The sequence below is a fragment of the Helianthus annuus genome, chromosome 6 (assembly GCF_002127325.2).
Source record: "Helianthus annuus cultivar XRQ/B chromosome 6, HanXRQr2.0-SUNRISE, whole genome shotgun sequence".
In the NCBI taxonomy this organism is placed as follows: domain Eukaryota; kingdom Viridiplantae; phylum Streptophyta; class Magnoliopsida; order Asterales; family Asteraceae; genus Helianthus; species Helianthus annuus.
This window is the reverse complement of record NC_035438.2, coordinates 120,479,530-120,499,291: the sequence shown is the minus strand read 5'-3', so window position 1 is coordinate 120,499,291 and position 19,762 is coordinate 120,479,530. Positions and strand designations below refer to the sequence as shown.

The 19,762-nt window shown below is 37.6% G+C and overlaps 2 protein-coding genes and 1 long non-coding RNA gene across 5 annotated transcripts; 2 read left to right on the top strand and 1 right to left on the bottom strand.

Moving 5' to 3' along the window:
• Positions 1-3,514: 3,514 nt before the first annotated feature.
• LOC110865870 lies at positions 3,515-6,294 on the bottom strand. Of its 3 annotated transcripts, none has more exons than XM_022115196.2 (4): positions 6,060-6,294; positions 5,757-5,958; positions 5,392-5,607; positions 3,515-4,420 (listed from the first exon to the last, which is right to left on the bottom strand). In XM_022115196.2, the coding sequence occupies exons 2-4, from the start codon at positions 5,937-5,939 to the stop codon at positions 4,208-4,210; spliced, it is 612 nt and encodes a 203-aa protein (XP_021970888.1). In that variant the 5' UTR covers positions 5,940-5,958; positions 6,060-6,294; the 3' UTR covers positions 3,515-4,207. The 3 variants fall into 3 exon arrangements, with proteins under 3 accessions (XP_021970888.1, XP_021970889.1, XP_021970890.1); XM_022115197.2 differs by having other exon boundaries at positions 5,757-5,933; positions 6,060-6,293; XM_022115198.2 differs by having other exon boundaries at positions 5,757-5,930; positions 6,060-6,293.
• Positions 6,295-9,892: 3,598 nt separating this feature from the next.
• Positions 9,893-11,335, top strand: LOC110864165. Its single transcript, XR_002549686.2, has 3 exons — positions 9,893-10,045; positions 10,508-10,561; positions 11,077-11,335. It is a non-coding gene; the product is annotated as an uncharacterized LOC110864165 (long non-coding RNA).
• Positions 11,336-12,164: 829 nt separating this feature from the next.
• On the top strand, positions 12,165-18,292 carry LOC110945013. The gene is made up of 3 exons (XM_022186652.1): positions 12,165-13,320; positions 17,465-17,518; positions 18,034-18,292. The coding sequence occupies exons 1-3, from the start codon at positions 12,165-12,167 to the stop codon at positions 18,048-18,050; spliced, it is 1,227 nt and encodes a 408-aa protein (XP_022042344.1). The 3' UTR covers positions 18,051-18,292.
• Positions 18,293-19,762: the final 1,470 nt, after the last annotated feature.

The following is a 19,762-nucleotide window of genomic DNA, read 5'->3' as shown; positions in this document are numbered from 1 at the left end:
TATTATTATTATTAATATTATTATTATTATTAATATTATTATTATTATTGTTTTTATACGTATACGGTATTTATTTGCAGATTGATTATGTAGGACGATCTGCTTCAGGTCGATGACATTCACGTAGAGCCGGTTCAGCAGGGTCCACGACGGAGACGGCGGCCGCCCGTGGATTCGCTGCAGGGGCATCTGTATCTAGAGTTTCCCGACGGCACCGATGCCGCCCATTAATGCCAGAAGCTTAGGAGGATGTACATTGGATCGCATGCAGCGATCGACTGGGATGCGATAGATGGGATTGCTGAGACGCCGAGAGTGCGTCGGTTTATACCTGTCGATTCGCCGTGGCATCGTCTTTTTGATTTAGGGCACACGCCGACCTACAGGGAGCTGCTGGTCGAGTTCCTTTCGTCATTCACATTTCACCCTCCTGGGGTCCCAGTGCCGCTTCCGCACCCAGGTGCTCCCCCTCCGCCTGAGGTTTCTTTCAGGCTTGCTGGCGTTATGCGTTCGATGAGCTAGCAGAGTTTGCGGTGCATTGTGGTTTATACATGCAGGGGGAGATCGAGACTGAGATTTACACAGCGGGGCTAGTGGTGGTTGAAAAACCCACTCTTGTAGGGTTTTGGCAGGTGATTGCGGGGGCGAATCATTGGGAGCACGACAAGTCGAAGGGGAGGGTGTCGTTTATTAGGGACCCACTGTACAGGTATGTACGTTTATTATGGCAATTATTGTGATTATATGCATTGTTTATTAATCTCTGTTTTTGTATTTCGCTAACACTATCTGCAGGTATCTGCACCATTTGCTCGCTACTTCTATTTCAGCGCGCGGCTACAGCCGTGAGTGGTGTACGACCACAGATCCCTTTTTCCTTTATTGTTTGTTGTATAGGAGACCGTGCGGGCTAGCACACGGTCTAGCCCAGTACTACGCCTCCGCCCATCACCGGTAGGAGCGCGGATTTTTGTTTGGCGGGGCGTACGGGACCGTCATTGCCCGTTCATTGGGCCTCGTACCACACCAGGACCCACATCTACGGACGCCGGAAATCATGCCGACGCGGATGGGTTTTCAGTCGCGGTGGGGGATGAAGGTAATCAAGAGGTTCCCCGTTGGCCCGCGGTTTAAAAACCGCGAAAGGGGCGTATGGACAGAGGAGCCCCTACCAGAGCATTTCGAGGCCGTTCATCCTCCTGCAGATCCTGCTGATGCAGTGCCCGTGGAGGACCCTCCGGAGGATGTAGACGGTGCAGCGGTGCCACAGCCACCGCCACCTGCCGGGGCACCTCAGTTTCCACGTCACATTATTCCAGGTCATGCCCCAGGAGCTGCGCTACATCCGGATGTACGAGCCGAGTTTGACAGGCTCAACGATTTGGTAGGTTGGCTGGTACGGGCCGAGCAGGATAGACAAGAGAGAGAGGGATTACCCCCGATACCGCTTCCACCGGCTTGAGCACCACATCAGCAGCAGCCGCAGCAGCAGCATCAGGATCCGGATTCGGATTTGGATGCATAGACCTGTTGTTGTTTTATTTTTATTATGGATGTACAAACTTATCTTATATATTTTTGTTATGGATGTAAAAAGTTATCTTATATATGTCATATTTATGTTTGTTTTCAGTTATTCGGTTACTTAATGATTGTTGTCTTAAATTTAGATAATACGGAAACAAAATATGTTTTTAATATAATACGGAAACAATATATCCCCTGAATATAATACGGAAACAATATTTGAAAGAGATAAAATTTTAATCGAAAGAATAATATTTAAAAAAGTAAAATGTTAAAAACAATATAATATTTAATCGATATAATATATTTAAAGAGCCGATTTTTAAAATAGTTGATTTTTAAAAAACAAAAACTTTTTATAGTGTAAAAAAAAACAGAACTTTTTTTAAAACCAAAAAAAATTTCAACAAAAAAACACATCTTCAAAACTATCCAAAAAACCATACCAAAACCCACCAAAATACCCCTCATTTCAGCCAAAAAAAACCCAAGCTTAGACGCCTCGTATAGGGCTGTACCCTTCGTATAGGGTTCCTTAAACGTTGTGCCTGACACCCTCTGAGACCCCCTTGAATTCAGTGCATATACGCCTCGTATAGCTCTATACGAGGCGTCTAGGGCACAAAAAGTGTGAAATTAGGCGCAGAGGGTGTCCAAATAGATCCAGGCAAATGTCGTAGCAGGAGCAGGGTCGGTCAAATCATCTGCAGGTACATAAACAGCTTGAATAGAAGTTATGGACCCTTCTTTGGTATTCTAAACTACTAGCGTATCTGTCTCGACTGTCACCTCAACTAACTTCGATTGCCAAAAATAGGGCTAAAGCCAAAAATGCGAGTTTTGCTTTGCATATATCTATCTGAATTCTTGTCTTTAATTAACTTTTTATGAATGATATTACAAATCTTTTAAAACAAAATATTAGAAGTAGAGTTAATCAAACGCGGTGTCGACATAGAAGATGTTTCGTGTGTTCTTTGTAATGCGGATCTGGAGACGACAACCCACTTGTCTACCGGATGCTTATTCTCTTTGGAAGTTATGGGTTCGGGTCGGGTCAGGCGGGTCGGGTCGTGGTGTAAATTAAGCCCTATTTTTGCTTTTGATGTGAAAGATCTTTTGACGTTGGCGGATACTCAAACGAAGACTAAACAGGAAAGGTACATTCTAAGAGGCATCATATTTACCATAATGTGGGTTATTTGGAACGAGCGGAATTCTAGAGTTTTTAATGGAAAGTCCCGGAGAGCTATCGAAGTTATGCAAACTATATAGTCCGCATCATTCTTTTGGCTTAGGCATAGATCTAGATTGAAAGGTAGCGATTAGAACGATTGGTGTAATTTTCCTCTAAACTTGATGTAAGCTCGGTTGGCCTGGTGGTCTCCTTTTTGAAGGCCTTTTGTGACGTTTGTGTTTGAATGAAATTTATCTTTAAAAAAAAAAAATGATAAAATCCCAATCATCTAATTTTTGATAAATTTATCAAGAACACATACCTTTACAATTAAACTATCGAACCAACTCATTTACATAAAAGAAACAAAAATCAAATGTGCTTTTAATAATGTAAAGAAATACAAGAATAAATTAATAATTAGATTACAACTCACTTAGCCAACCAAACTAGGTTCCATCAAAGAAACATGACTTTTACCCAACTTTTGCTTTGTGGATATATAATTAATTAGTAAAACTTTAATTAACAAAAAAAAGAAGATTCATTTTTTTTGTAAACGGCCCATGTGGTTGGGGGGCCAATCAAAATTATAAAAATGGACTCCACAAAAGGTTTGCTTTACTTTCTTAATTGTTTGTACACCTTTCAACTATAAATAACAATTATGAATTATTGGCTTATGGCCTCACCGAACAAGAGGTTTTGTTTTGTACTTGGGACCCCTCCCCACACCCCCCAACCCCACCCCCAAACCCATATAACGTATATTACCACCAACTTTTTTGTTGAAATTTCTACATCAATGGACACTTAAATAATCTTCACCTTGTCTTGATACAATAAATCCATTGATACATATTCAAACACAAGATGACTTGATTTGTTTCATCACTAAACCTCAATTCCAAGAATCATCCAACCCTATGAAACACTTAAAAATGACATCATATTTGAGTTATTTGTCATGATAAAGTCTAAGAGTTTACTCTTCACCATGTTGAACAATATAAGGTTTAACATAAATTATTCATATGCGTATCCACAAAGATACGAACGTCTCTTGATATATAAGCATGTAAATGCTGCCCGAAAAGGCTTTGGGAAGGGATTCCTAAAATGGATGTGTATTTGGTGAAACAAATTGTCAATGTGGATGGGTTGCATAAAGTAAGGGAAAGTGAAGGTGAATTTGTTTTTTTAAAGGGTAGTTGAGTAATTTACTTGTCGGTAAATATATATATCACGCTTAATACATAACTACTTTTAAACAGAGAATCGTAAGAACTGCATAAACATTTGTACGTAATGTTTGTCAAAATGTGAGAGATAACAATAGTAGATTATTTGGTTACATAAAACACCTTATGTATCATACGTTAAAGCAACAAATATAGGTGTTTATGCGGTTCTTACGATTTTCTATTTAAATTCCGCTATTTATTAAACGATTATATATATATATATATATATGTATATACATTTATGTAAATGTAAATATAATTATGATCCAAATGGAGCCCTATGAGGGATCCCCTTTCTTCTCCTAGTGGATGAAGTTGAAGGAGGTGTGGGCGGGTAAATGTCTTGTTGAGAGCCTTCACGCAATTCATCTTCCCCTCTTCTTGTTGATGATGATGATATCATTCTTGTTGTTGATGATGATATATCCTCTAACATAAAGCTTGTGTTTCCATTTCTTTTTATTCCTACAACCTTTATTTGAAAATAAAATAAAATAAATAAATAAACTGCACCAACCTGAAAATAACATAAAAAATTTCATTTTTAAAAAATAAAAAAAATGTAGGTATTCATCGATCGGGAGAGTGAATGCCATTATCTAATCATTAATGTAGGTTGTGAAAAAACAATGACAGAAAGATATGCATGTTATTTATTTTGTAAAAAGTTTTTCTCATTTGCATTCACGTTTTTGTCACATTCTAAAGTCAAATAGCGTATTTACTTTCATCCACGATAAATAGATGTTTTTTTTGTTTGAAAAGAAAACCTCATTAAAGCCGGTCAGCCTGACAAAAAATCACAGGACCGTACCATCAACCAACTACAACATATACAACGGATAATTACACCAATCTCTCCAAACAATGTTTTTATGTTTGGACCTACATTTTAACAAAAAAAAAAAAACCTATAGATCTAACTTCCCCAAATATATCATCATTGTCCCCTCTTTCGTTTGAAAAAACCTTTTCGTTTTTAGCTTTCCAAATAGACTCGAAACAAAAAACTTTCTTTAAAACAATACCAAATAAATGATAAACATATTGGATTTAGTTACATGTAATATTGGTTATAACACTATAGATGATGTGTTAGTTTAAAATAATGATGCAAACACATGTTATATATTCAGTAAAAGTTTCTTTAAGGTAAAACTTAAACAATAATAATAAATTATATATTTTATAGATTAAAATACATATTGTTAATAATGTCTGTAACATTGTTTTGGTGGATGATTGGTTGGTTTATATAGCTTGTTTATTATGTAAATGATGTGCATGATGATGTCATGATACTATGATACATCATACATGCCAATTCACATCATATGGGTGAGTTGTAATGTCAACATTGTGAAGAAGCAAAAGGCAAGAAATTAGGCATTAATTAAATAATAACAATTAAGCCTAATCAATGAAGAAGATATGCTAGCTAACCTTACAGCCTAATGAACAAAACCGAAGAGCATCCAAGAGGCTTCTTCCACAAATCTCACAAACGTGCGAAACCGCTTTACCGGACTTCGGTTGCGGCCGTTCGTTCAGAAACATAACCCTAGCACTGTTGATCACGTATGTCTGCACTCCACCGATGTTCAACAGGTGTTCCACTTCAGAAACCCTAACGACATCGTGATACGATGATCTTCTGATCTGCATTTGAGATTGGATTCCTAGTTAATTAATAATTACCACATTGCCACTAACGGACTAAGGGTATCCTAATATTTACTAAGAGAAAATTATTTTTTCTTTTTGCATTTCCGCAAGAAAGTTGAGGGGTAGCCCGAGAAATTACCAACCTGGATGACTTGATGATCTTTGTGGCGGGAAGATCGGCAGTAGAAGCAGAATGCGTCGGTGTTGCAGTCGAGACAGTACATGTTGCATTCGCTTCTAGCGGCTGCGCCATGAGTCCTGCAGACGGAGAAGAATGCGGTTCCTAGAAGCTTCTCGAGCCAGGGTGGAACCAGTTGCTGCTGCATTGTTACAAGTTATTCATATCTTCAACACAACACAACACAAAACGTACACGCATAAAACACACATAGTAAAAGTGTATACACACATGTATGAATTTTATTTTATCAAGTGTTAGAATTTACCATTATGAATGTGAATCAATGTGTGACCTTGGAAATTGAACTTGATTGAGGAAGAGAGGTTGTATACACAAATCAGAAAAATTTAACAGAGAAGATTTTAGAGAGAGAAAAGGTTTTGTAGAGAGAGAAAGTAAGAGAGAGGAAGAAGGGGGAGGTGAAAACTATTTTAAGCTTAGAATACATCAACATAACAACGCCTGAGGTGAGGTAACGGACAAAAGCAAGCATTGTTAAATAAGAATATATACAATTATATACTTGAATGAAACTTTAGGCCCCTTTCATATAATTTTAGTTTTTTTTTTTTTTTTTTTTTTTTTTTTTTTTTTTTTTTCTGATACATTGTTAGGCATGGCTACTTTTGTTAAATAGTTATTTACAAATAAAGTATACTGAAAAGGCGATCAAAGTTCTCTTAATTTCATTATCACACTACGTCAAGCGCAATATTTATGATAATATTAGTCTCATTTGTAATTTGTAAATGCTGACAAATTATTTTTGGGCTCTACGCCACTTTTAAATTTAGATATGATAAACTCTTTTTAATTATTTATGTGGTTTCGAGTTAAGCAAATAATAAGTTAAACAACACACATTTAAATTTAAATATTATAAACTCTTTTTTATTTATGTGGTTTTGAGATAAACAAATAATAAGGTAATCAACTAATTAAGCAACTAATGAAGGGATTAACTAAGCCAATCAACTAATTAACCAAGTATCAAATACACGAACAATAGACCAATAGGGAAAACAAGGAATTGATCATACCGAATTGATTGAAAATGTGGATAATTGTTTGAATGTTTGACGAATAATCAAAATCCCATTCTCTATTGAAACATGCTACTTTAGTTTTAAATTATAATAATGTTTTGAAATAGTTTAAAACACTTTCAAATAGTAGTAAGGATTAGGATAAAATACAAAGAATTCTAATTGTAGAAAGGGTACAAAGTCTTCTAAAAAATCCACTAAAAAAAAAAACTTAAACATTAACCACTATCAAAAACCTAAACCCCCACCCCAGCCACCCCCATCACCCACCAAAAAAAAAGTAATTTTTTTTTGTCGAGGGGTGAGGGTTTAGGTTTTTGGGTGGTGGTGGGGTCGGGGTGAGTGTTTAGTTTTTTTAGATTTTTTTGGGAGGGGGATTAGGTTTTTGGGGGGTGGGGGGTTAGGTTTTTTTTTTAGGTTTTTGGGGGGTGGGGTGGGGGGGGGTTAGGTTTTTTGGGGGCTTTTTGGTGAGGTATTTTTTTTCTTTGCCGCGGGAGGGGGGGGGGGGGTAGGTTTTTGGGTGGTGGTGGGGTGGGGTATATATATATATATATATTTTTTTTTTCGGGGGTGGGGGGGGTTAAGTTTTTGGGTGGTGGTGGGGTGTTTAAGTTTTAGGTGGTGATGTAGTGGGTTTAATTTTAGGTTATTGGACACTTGTCACTCGATAAATCGTTTTTACACTTCTTACAATTATGAGTTTTTATAGAATAACTTGACCCATAGTAATAAATGATTAATAGTATTATAAAAATAAATTCTATAAAAAGTCACTATTAAGTTTGGACTCACATTTTTGTTATAGACTTATGTATTACACATATTTATATAATAGAAATGTTCACGAACACAAACAAATATATATTAGATTTTGAAAATATCGGCAATTTTTTCATCACAAACATTAAATAAGCTAATTGCTTAGGTTTTAGTAAGATTATAATATAATTGACTAGTTCGTCTTCTAATAATATGAACTTTGATAGTTGAACTAACTTTAAAAGCATTAAGAAACTTAGGGCAGTAAATGAATCGAACCGAACGAACACGAACAATGCCTTATTTGTGTTCGTTCGTTAAAGATATAATGTTTTCGCGCATGGTTCATGAACACTTACCGAACGAGATTTTATGTTAGTGTTCGTTCATTAAGGAGAGGAGCGTGTTCACGAACACAAACTAGAGGTGTGCATAAAACATAATTAACCGACCCATAGTTATATTAACCGAAAAAACCAAACCAAAAAAACCGAATCGAAAATAAAACTGATGGGTTTATTAATGATTTCCTAAAAACCGATATACATGTGTCGGTTATGGTTTTCCATTATTCCATAACCACAATAACCTAACCGACCCACATGTTAGTATAGTCATGGTTAGTCTACAATATTATAGATTAATCTATAATATTATATGTGACACTCTAGGTTTTCCGAACGAACACCTTGTAATATTTTTGTGTATATATATGATATTAAATGAAAACGTGATCTTTGTGCTTGATATGTGTTGTATGTATGTATTATATATATATGTATGTGAGTCGAGACCATGACTCGCAACCACTCGGTTGCGAGTGGGCCACTCGGTCTCGAGTGGGCCTTTGGGCCGTAACCGGTTTGGGCCGAAACCCCCAAGCCCAACTCGTGATCCCTTGTATAAAATCCCACCCTTCCCACACTTCCTTCATTTTACACACACAAACACTCCTATTTCTCTCTCACTAGAAAACCCCAAAACAACAATCCTTTCTCTCCCAAATCTCGGTTCAAGCTTGGATCTCGGTCAAGGAATCTCGGACTAGAAACTCGGTCAAGATCATCACTCGGACACTCCATTTTCTCGGTTCCTTTCTCTTTGTTTTCGGCTTCTTCTTTACAAACCGGTTAGTGTTACACATGTGTAATGGATGCCTTGTATGTTTGATGTATGAAATGTTTATGAACTAGAAAGTGCTTGGTTAGAAACATTATGCATGATTTTAGGATGATTTGTGAAGTTTGACTATATGTGAAAACCATTTATGTATGAATACTTGCTAACATGTTTAAAATGACTAACAAATGGTAGTCTAAGAATGATTATGGCTAACCATACTATGCTTCTTTATTTCTTGCAAAAATGATGATGTTAAACATAAGATTTCGGCTATATAATGTATGTTTTCTTGTTTTGCATCATGATCTTGTCAAAAATATGTGATTTTGGTTCATAAATGTATGGTTATGTTGACATTACAAATATATAGAGAATGAGAATGAGAATGTATTGAGTTGTAAAAAAAATGGAAGAATGTGAGGGTATTTATAGTGTGAAAAGTAAAAAAATTGATTTTTTTTTTAATATATGACCGTTTTCTAACGGTCAAAAAATATAAAATTCCATCTCCTCGCGCCGCGAAATTCTTCACGCCATTTCTTTTTTTTTGATCATGGCGCCCCGGGGGGCGGTGTTATTGGCGCCATAGCGGCGCTATGCCCATTTCTCGCGCCCCATTACATATGACCTAACTTACAAAAACACGTTTATAACATTTCGACAAAAGCATTTTTACAAGATAACCAAACTCGATAGTTTTATAAAATAAATATAATTATTTATATTTATTTCAAACATCACAAATTCAAACATCTTTTATAAATAAATATAATTATTTATATTTAGGTTAAACATCAAAAACTCGGAAATTCTTTTATAAAATAAGTATAGTTATTATATTTAGTTCAAACGTCAACAACTCAAAAATTTTATAAAATAAATATAACTTTTACATTTATTTTAAACGCCTAAATGGTATACGATATACTACCGTAAGATGTTCATGTATTATTAACCAAGTCATTGGTTTACAAACAAACTGTAACGCCCCAAAAATGTTAGCAAGAAAATAAATACACAAAGTAAATAAAGAATGAAACTTGGTTAATGAAACATGACCAAATGGTAACTAATTAGGTGATAAAGTCTAACTTAAAACATATTATCAAAGTAGGAGGGCTAAAGTGCAAATATTAAACAAATAGGGGTTTAATTAGTGAAGGAAAAGAAAAACACCATATCTGGTGTTGGGATCGATCGAACAAGGGCAGGGAGAGGGTGAATAACCCTAAACTCAAGAAAACAAGAATTGAAGCTAAAATCTCAAGGGAAATTCGATGCATGAGCCCTCCTTTGCGAAAATCTAACCCTAAGTATTGAAGTGGTAAGTCTAATTTGCTGAATTTGTGAATTATTGAAAAAGGGGTAAAACCCAATCTCGATTCCTTGTGTAAATTGTGATAAATCTGAGTTAAAACTTGCTTTTAGAACAAGAATCATGCTGGAATTTAGGATTGTATGAAAAATGTAGTGAAAACCCACTTTGTAAAGATTATGTTACTAGTAGGAGGTTCATAAGGAATATGATCATGTTTTAGTTGATATGTGAAATTGTTGTGATGCTTGAATGCTAGATAAACTGAATTTAGAATGGGAATTATGTGAATTTAGAGGAAGGTGATTTTGTGTGGTGATAAGCTAGTAAGAACATGCTTAATAGACTTGTACCTTGAATCTTGAATGTGATGCCTACCAAGTGTTTGATGAAATGCATAAAAGATGAATGTATACGAAAATAGTAGAAAGAATTGATAAACTAAGTGAAAGAATGAATGCTCTAATGTAGGCGTGAAAGAAGAAGGTACAAGCACTAAGCAAGCGGAAGGAGCACAAGATCGAGGTATGCTTCGTGTCATACGAGTCTTTAATTATATTTCCTATTTATATAAAATTTCGTTGTAAAAGTTATCCTTGTATAACGAGTTTGACAATGTAGTAAGTAAACGACAAATCCCTTGTGGATTTGGGTATGTTAATGAAAATAGTGTTGAGTTATGCTAAACCCAATTTCACGGGTTGAATGTGTATGCTTAGCTCTCTACGAGAGTGTTTATGCTAAACCCAATTTCACGGGTTGAATGTGTATGCTTAGCTCTCTACGAGAGTGTTTATGCTTAACCCAATTTCACGGGTCGAATGCGTATGCTTAGCTCTCTACGAGAGTGTTTATGCTAAACCCAGTTACACGGGTCGAATGCGTATGTCAAACTCTCTACGAGAGTGGTTATGCTTAGCCCAATTATTGGGTTGTTGTATGCTTAAGAGTAAGAATGTTTTATGTGGATAAAGCTAAAACGAAAGGTTATGATTTTCTATGGAAATAACTAACTTATTAAATTGTGAATGTTAATGTAGGTAAAGCACCTCTATAGGCGATTTGGAGTCATGGGACGAGCACATGTTCAAGCCTTATAATACCAAGCGCTTCCGCAACTTATATGCATACTTTTGGGTCTATGTTTTGTTACTTTGTTAAACTTTGTTGAAATGTTTTAGACTTAAAAATTCATTACTTTTGTTGGAATGGTTTTATGTAAACGTTGAATGTTATGTCAAAACAGGGGGTATGTCCGTTTTACGAACGGGTCATGCCCAATTTTTGTAAAAATTTCTATTAAGTATCAAAGTTGCATTTCGATGTTCCGAAAAATCTTGTTTATGTAGTTAATCTATTATTTTCGAAAAGCGGTCCTTACAAGTTGGTATCAGAGCCATGGTTTGAGGGATTCGAGCTTTTAACGCGATGCTTGAACTCAAACCAATGGCTCGTTCGAAAGTGTGCTCGCTCCCGGATCGCCAATGAGGTAATAATGTATGATTTCGATAAATGCTAGTATATGTTATGAGTTTAAGATGTAAGGTTAAGTTAAATATGTGAAGTAACAATTATGGGCATCAAAACAAGTAATTCCGGAACCCGGGCAGCTGGTACGGACCTGGAAATGGGTTAAAACACAAAAAAATAAAGTTGCAGCGAAATGATCAGGGGAAGGCCGTCGCCGACGCCCTGTAGGTCCGTCGCCGACGCCTTATTTTGGCCGACGGCCTAAGTTCCTGTCTACGGACCTTTTTACCCGACGCCCATTTTTAAGAGCCGTCGCCGACGAGCTACCCTGCCGTCGCCGACGGCTAGCGTGGGATTGGTTCGCTGATTTGCCTTGTTTTACCCATTCTAAGTTCCCGTATCGATTGAAAGCCTACTAAATTGTGATGAAAAGTCCATGTGGGACTTCATAAGTATGGGGAACCATAAATAGAAATTATGAAGTGATGAACTCGAAATAATTGGAGGTGACGAGTCGAATAATATGAACAAATAGTAAAAATTAAAAAGGCAAGTAAAATTCAACTAAGGGAAGGTGAATGAAATAAACTTGGAGTAATGAACTATGACGTAATGAAAGCTTGTTAGTTGTGTTAAATGTAAATGTGATGTTGTGTAGATGGCCGATGCAAGAAATATCAATGATGATAATGATGATAACAATGATGCGGTTAGACAAGAAGCATTCGAGAACAGAGTTACAGAAGTAGCGGAAGGGGTTATACAAGCCAATCTTCCACGGTTGGCTCAAGAAGTAGAAAGCCGAGTTCTAGGGGTTGTGGATGCTATGATGACTAATAAGTTCGAAGAGTTGAAGGAATTAATCGAAGGATCCAAGAGTAAAGGTAAGGAACGAAGGTGCACTTACAAGGATTTTATGGCATGCCATCCGATGACGTATGACAGTAAAATTGACCCAGTCGAATGTCAAAGATGGGTCTCGAATATAGAGGCGGTGTTTATACGAAGCCGGTGCGATAAGGAGGACCAAGTGATGTTCGCTACCGGTTTACTAACCCATCAAGCGAAAGATTGGTGGGATGCGCACAGCAAGGAAATAGGCGAAGATAGGCTGCAAGCTATGACTTGGCAAGAGTTCAAGGGGCCCTTCATGAGATATCATTGTCCTCAGTCGGCGATCGACAAGATTCAGGAGGATTTCTTACGCCTCCGGCAGAAACACGAATCAGTGAATGAAATAGCAAACAATTTTATGGATAAGATGAAGTTCTGTGGAGAATTGGTAACAACCGAGAGGATGAAGATAAGTCGCTTCTATGGCGTGTTAAAAGCAGAAGTTAGAGAGTTCATCACTCCCTCAAAATGTGAAACTCTTGAAGAGCTCATTGATTTAGCGCGGGATAGAGAGATCGAAATTAAAAGGCAAGAGGAGCGAGGTGAAAAGAGGCCGAGTGAAAAAGGGGCAAGTTTTAGTCCATCCAAAAAGGGGAAGTTTCAGGATCAAGGAAGAAAGGGTAAGTCGAAAGGTGGGATTACGCCATGCAAGACGTGTGGAAAGCTCCATACCGGAGAGTGTTTGCTAGGTAAGAAGGGGTGCTTTAAATGCGGTAAGGAGGGGCATTCGTCCTATCAATGCCCGGACAACCCAAAGACTTGTTTCAACTGTTTCGAAAAAGGGCATATCAAGTCGGAATGTCCAAAGCTTCAACAAGGGTCAAAGAAAGAAGATAAGAAGCAAGAGGGTTCTAGGGCAAAGGGGAGAATGTATCAGATCACGTCTGAAGAAGCCAAGTCCCAACCAAATGTGGTTTCAGGTATTTTTCTAATAAATTCTACACCGGTTTACGTTTTGTTTGACACCGGAGCTACCATGTCGTTTATCTCTAGTGAACTTGTTCAACGTCCATCCTTTAAGATTGAACGAATGTCGATGCCCTTAGAAGTAGAGATAGCAGATAGCAAAAGTTTCTTGTTGCACGAAATATGTAAAAATTGTAAATTGACCATTGAGGATGAGGAGTTTGCTATTGATCTTATTCCCATGATCTTGGGGGAATTCAAAGTAATAGTGGGTATGGATTGGATGTCTCAAAACCACGCGGAGATAAATTGTGAAACCAAAACCATACATCTCCGAGCCCCAAGTGGAAGACGATTAAATGTACAAGGCGAAAGAAAGATAGAAGCGAAGCTATGTACTCTCGTTCAAGCCACTAAGTACGTGCTCAATGGGAGTAGAGCATACTAAGCTTACGTAGTAAATACTCAACAAAGCTCCCCAAAGCTTGAAGATGTTGAAGTTGTGAACGAATTTCCGGATGTATTCCCGGAGGAATTGCCGGGACTCCCTCCCGAGCGAGAAGTGGAGTTCAATATCGAATTGAATCCGGATGCGAAACCAGTCGCGAAGGCTCCCTATAGATTAGCTCCCACGGAAATGCGGGAATTAATGACACAAATACAAGACCTCCTAGACAAAGGCTTTATACGCCCAAGTGTGTCGCCTTGGGGAGCGCCCGTCTTATTTGTTAAGAAGAAAGACGGGTCGATGCGCATGTGCATCGACTATAGGGAGTTAAATAAGCTAACCATAAAGAACCGCTACCCTTTACCTAGAATTGACGACCTTTTCGACCAGTTACAAGGGGCGAGTTGGTTCTCCAAGATAGATCTGCGATCGGGGTACCATCAGGTTAGAGTACGAGGAGAAGACATTCCAAAGACCGCATTTAGAACCCGTTACGGACATTATGAATTTTTAGTTATGTCCTTCGGGTTAACAAATGCGCCGGCGGCATTTATGGACCTTATGAACCGTGTATGCCGATCCATGTTGGATAGATCGGTAATTGTATTCATAGATGACATTTTGGTTTATTCACGAAGCAAAGACGAACATGCTGTACATTTGCGTGAAGTACTTGAAACTCTCCGTAAGGAGAAGCTCTACGCAAAATTTCCAAAGTGTGCCTTTTGGCTTAGGGAGGTACAGTTTCTGGGGCATGTGATAAATGCGGAGGGTGTTATGGTTGATCCTTCAAAGATCGATGCTGTAATGAAGTGGGTTCCTCCGAAAAATCCAACAGAGATAAGAAGTTTTCTGGGTCTTGCTAGATACTACCGAAGGTTCATACAAGATTTTTCCAAGATAGCCTTACCCTTAACAAAATTGACAAGAAAGAAAGAGAAGTTTGTATGGGAAAAAGAACAGGAGGAGGCTTTTCGAATGTTGAAAGAAAAACTATCAAGTCCTCCGATCCTAACGTTACCAGACGGAACCGAAGACCTGGTGGTCTATTCAGACGCTTCACACCAGGGATTGGGCTGTGTTCTAATGCAAAGAGGGAGAGTTATCGCTTATGCTTCGCGACAATTGAAGCCTCATGAGGTGAATTACCCCACACACGACTTGGAATTAGCGGCGGTAGTGTTTGCATTAAAGATTTGGAGGCATTATCTATATGGGGCAAAATGCACCATTTACTCGGACCACAAAAGCCTTAAATATTTCTTTGAACAAAGAGACCTAAATATGAGGCAGCGGAGGTGGCTGGAACTTATCAAAGATTATGATTGTGATATCCTCTACCATCCGGGGAAGGCAAATGTAGTAGCCGACGCATTAAGCCGTAAAGAGTATCCACCTCCCGTAAGAGTGAAATCCATGAAGATGATAGTTACGCCACGATTACTCGAGGCGATACGCGAATCCCAGATAAAGTCGCTCGGAGCGGAAGACCTGAAGAGGGAACGACTAAAAGGTGTGATCGATAATCTAGAAGAAAATTCGACCGGGCTTAAGACGCGGTTCGGCCGAATTTGGATTCCGCGATTCTGCGAAGTCAAAGCTGCCTTGCTCGACGAGGCACATAAGTCTCGATATTCGGTCCATCCCGGGGCTACAAAGATGTATCGAGACTTGAAAACCAACTATTGGTGGCCGGGTATGAAGCGTGACATAGTTAAATACGTCGCGAAATGCTTAACATGCTCCCAAGTCAAAGTAGAACATCAAAAGCCATATGGGAAATTACAACCTCTGGAGATACCAGTATGGAAGTGGGAGGAGCTAACGATGGATTTGATAACCAAACTTCCTAAAACAAAGAAAGGGCACGATACAATATGGGTAATCGTAGACCGACTTACAAAAAGCGCTCACTTTTTACCCATCAAAGAAACTTACTCTTCCGAGAAAATGGCAGAAATTTATATGAACGAGATCATATCCCGTCTCGGATCGGGACACTAGATTTACTTCTCGCTACTGGCGGAAGTTTCACGAGAGTGTGGGTACGAAGTTGCACTTAAGTACCGCCTACCACCCTCAAACTGACGGCCAGTCAGAAAGAACCATTCAAACGCTCGTTGATATGTTGAGGGCGTGTGCCTTAGATTTTGGGGGAAATTGGGACGACCAATTGCCACTGGTCGAATTTTCTTATAATAACAGTTACCATAGTGGTATTCAAATGGCACCTTACGAACTATTATACGGGAGAAAATGTAGGACTCCCGTATGTTGGGGCGAAGTGGGACAAAGGGAGCTTGCACCAAGTGATTTAATAGCAGTAACGAATGAAAAGATCGAAATGGTTAGAACAAGGTTAAAAGCAGCTCAAGATCGGCAAAAAGCTTATGCAGACAAGAGAAGGCGTCCTATCGAGTTTCAAGTTGGAGATTTTGTCTTGCTAAAGGTGTCCCCATGGAAGGGTATAATCCGTTTTCGCAAACGGGGAAAGTTAGGTCCTCGTTACATCGGGCCGTTTAAAATCTTAGCTCGGGTTGGAAGGGTTGCGTATCAACTAGAATTACCGCCTGCTTTAGACGGGATTCACCCTACCTTCCACGTGTCACAATTGAGAAAGTGCCTTGCGGATGAGACATCACTAGTACCTCTTGATGATATTGAGTTGGACGAAGGGTTAAATTATGTCGAAAGGCCCATAGCCATTAAGGATTTCAAGGTGAAGAATCTCCGCAACAAAGCTGTTAGACAAGTGTTGGTACAATGGCAGCACCGAAAGGGTTCGGATCTTACGTGGGAAGCAGAAGACGAGATGAGGAGGCACTATCCTTTTCTTTTCGGTATGTCAATATTTAAATTATGATCAGGTTTCGGGGACGAAACCTCCTTTAAGGGGGGTAGACTTGTAACGCCCCAAAAATGTTAGCAAGAAAATAAATACACAAAGTAAATAAAGAATGAAACTTGGTTAATGAAACATGACCAAATGGTAACTAATTAGGTGATAAAGTCTAACTTAAAACATATTATCAAAGTAGGAGGGCTAAAGTGCAAATATTAAACAAATAGGGGTTTAATTAGTGAAGGAAAAGAAAAACACCATATCTGGTGTTGGGATCGATCGAACAAGGGCAGGGAGAGGGTGAATAACCCTAAACTCAAGAAAACAAGAATTGAAGCTAAAATCTCAAGGGAAATTCGATGCATGAGCCCTCCTTTGCGAAAATCTAACCCTAAGTATTGAAGTGGTAAGTCTAATTTGCTGAATTTGTGAATTATTGAAAAAGGGGTAAAACCCAATCTCGATTCCTTGTGTAAATTGTGATAAATCTGAGTTAAAACTTGCTTTTAGAACAAGAATCATGCTGGAATTTAGGATTGTATGAAAAATGTAGTGAAAACCCACTTTGTAAAGATTATGTTACTAGTAGGAGGTTCATAAGGAATATGATCATGTTTTAGTTGATATGTGAAATTGTTGTGATGCTTGAATGCTAGATAAACTGAATTTAGAATGGGAATTATGTGAATTTAGAGGAAGGTGATTTTGTGTGGTGATAAGCTAGTAAGAACATGCTTAATAGACTTGTACCTTGAATCTTGAATGTGATGCCTACCAAGTGTTTGATGAAATGCATAAAAGATGAATGTATACGAAAATAGTAGAAAGAATTGATAAACTAAGTGAAAGAATGAATGCTCTAATGTAGGCGTGAAAGAAGAAGGTACAAGCACTAAGCAAGCGGAAGGAGCACAAGATCGAGGTATGCTTCGTGTCATACGAGTCTTTAATTATATTTCCTATTTATATAAAATTTCGTTGTAAAAGTTATCCTTGTATAACGAGTTTGACAATGTAGTAAGTAAACGACAAATCCCTTGTGGATTTGGGTATGTTAATGAAAATAGTGTTGAGTTATGCTAAACCCAATTTCACGGGTTGAATGTGTATGCTTAGCTCTCTACGAGAGTGTTTATGCTAAACCCAATTTCACGGGTTGAATGTGTATGCTTAGCTCTCTACGAGAGTGTTTATGCTTAACCCAATTTCACGGGTCGAATGCGTATGCTTAGCTCTCTACGAGAGTGTTTATGCTAAACCCAGTTACACGGGTCGAATGCGTATGTCAAACTCTCTACGAGAGTGGTTATGCTTAGCCCAATTATTGGGTTGTTGTATGCTTAAGAGTAAGAATGTTTTATGTGGATAAAGCTAAAACGAAAGGTTATGATTTTCTATGGAAATAACTAACTTATTAAATTGTGAATGTTAATGTAGGTAAAGCACCTCTATAGGCGATTTGGAGTCATGGGACGAGCACATGTTCAAGCCTTATAATACCAAGCGCTTCCGCAACTTATATGCATACTTTTGGGTCTATGTTTTGTTACTTTGTTAAACTTTGTTGAAATGTTTTAGACTTAAAAATTCATTACTTTTGTTGGAATGGTTTTATGTAAACGTTGAATGTTATGTCAAAACAGGGGGTATGTCCGTTTTACGAACGGGTCATGCCCAATTTTTGTAAAAATTTCTATTAAGTATCAAAGTTGCATTTCGATGTTCCGAAAAATCTTGTTTATGTAGTTAATCTATTATTTTCGAAAAGCGGTCCTTACACAAACGAGTGTCGGTTATATCAAGCAAACAACTATATTATTATTTCGATAAATATCCACGAGACGCGGGATTATTACTTCGACTACGCGTCATAATATACATAAATATTTATGTTTACATATATACTTAGGTACAATATATGTCACACCCCAACCGATGGCAAAAACAACAGAGTGAGACGAAATAGATTGCTCGAGAGATCATAACACTAGTATTTGCGACAAGTATTTAAAGATTGGATTTCATTTCATTTCTAAAGAGTCAATTACAAAGATTGAAGACAATACAATAATTTGAAATAAAAGAATTACAATAAGAATACAAAATTTAACACGAGTATCTAGGCATCCTACTGTATTCCATGCATCATCAACATCATCTCAAAACCTGCAACATGTTTTAAAAAGCATAGTTCAATACAATGTATTGGTAAGTACACTAGTGTTAGACACGTGAAATAAGTATAAAAAATATTTCTCAATCCAACATAGCAATTTGGTATACAAGGTCAAACTATCATGCATAACTAAAAGTAAAACCCAAGTGTCCACAAGAATATAAGTGTCCCTCGCCACAAAAGTGACGAGACTAAGTATGAATAATATGTGTCCCTCGATACCGAAGTGTTGAGACTAAAAGAATATAACTTAACAAAACCACGTCGGGTGGTGTGCTACTCCTATAGCGCTATAATTGTTAAGGCGGGTTAACAAGTAGTATGAATTCTAGCAAGATCCTAAGCATAACCAAGTATGTATAATGGATTGATTGAATAAAGTATGTTTATGTGAATCATGCATTTTAACAAGTAAAACATGTTGCACCCAAAGTGTATTAAAAGCAAAAAGGGTCAAGTGTACTTACAAAATTGCATATGCTTTCCGATTATCTAAGAGTGACAAGTTTGTTGAAAATAGGAGAATGAATATGTTCGAATTGGAGTTTAAGGGGCGTTTAGACTCGGGATTAGGAATTTAAATACACAAAAGTATGTATACGAGAAAACAATCAACTAGACTTAATACTCATTTTTGACACTATTAAACCCGTAGGGTTTGGTATGATTTCATGGGTTACAATACCCATTAGAATCGGAACTAGGAGTTTAGTACTCGGATGATGTAACTTAATACCATGACGAATAATCATTCGACTAACATCAAGGGTTCGGTTATTATATTTTATATTTGTTTTATATGTTCTATATAGTATATTGTATCAGATTAGTCCAACAAGAATCTCATATAAGTCATGCAAGGACGTAGGAGGATAACCTTCCATTTAAGACCTGTTTCGTATTTTCACCAATGCACAAGTTGTTACAAGGACAACAAGGATGGTCATGATTGAAATAAATAAAGAATGAATTAACTAACTACTCGAGGGA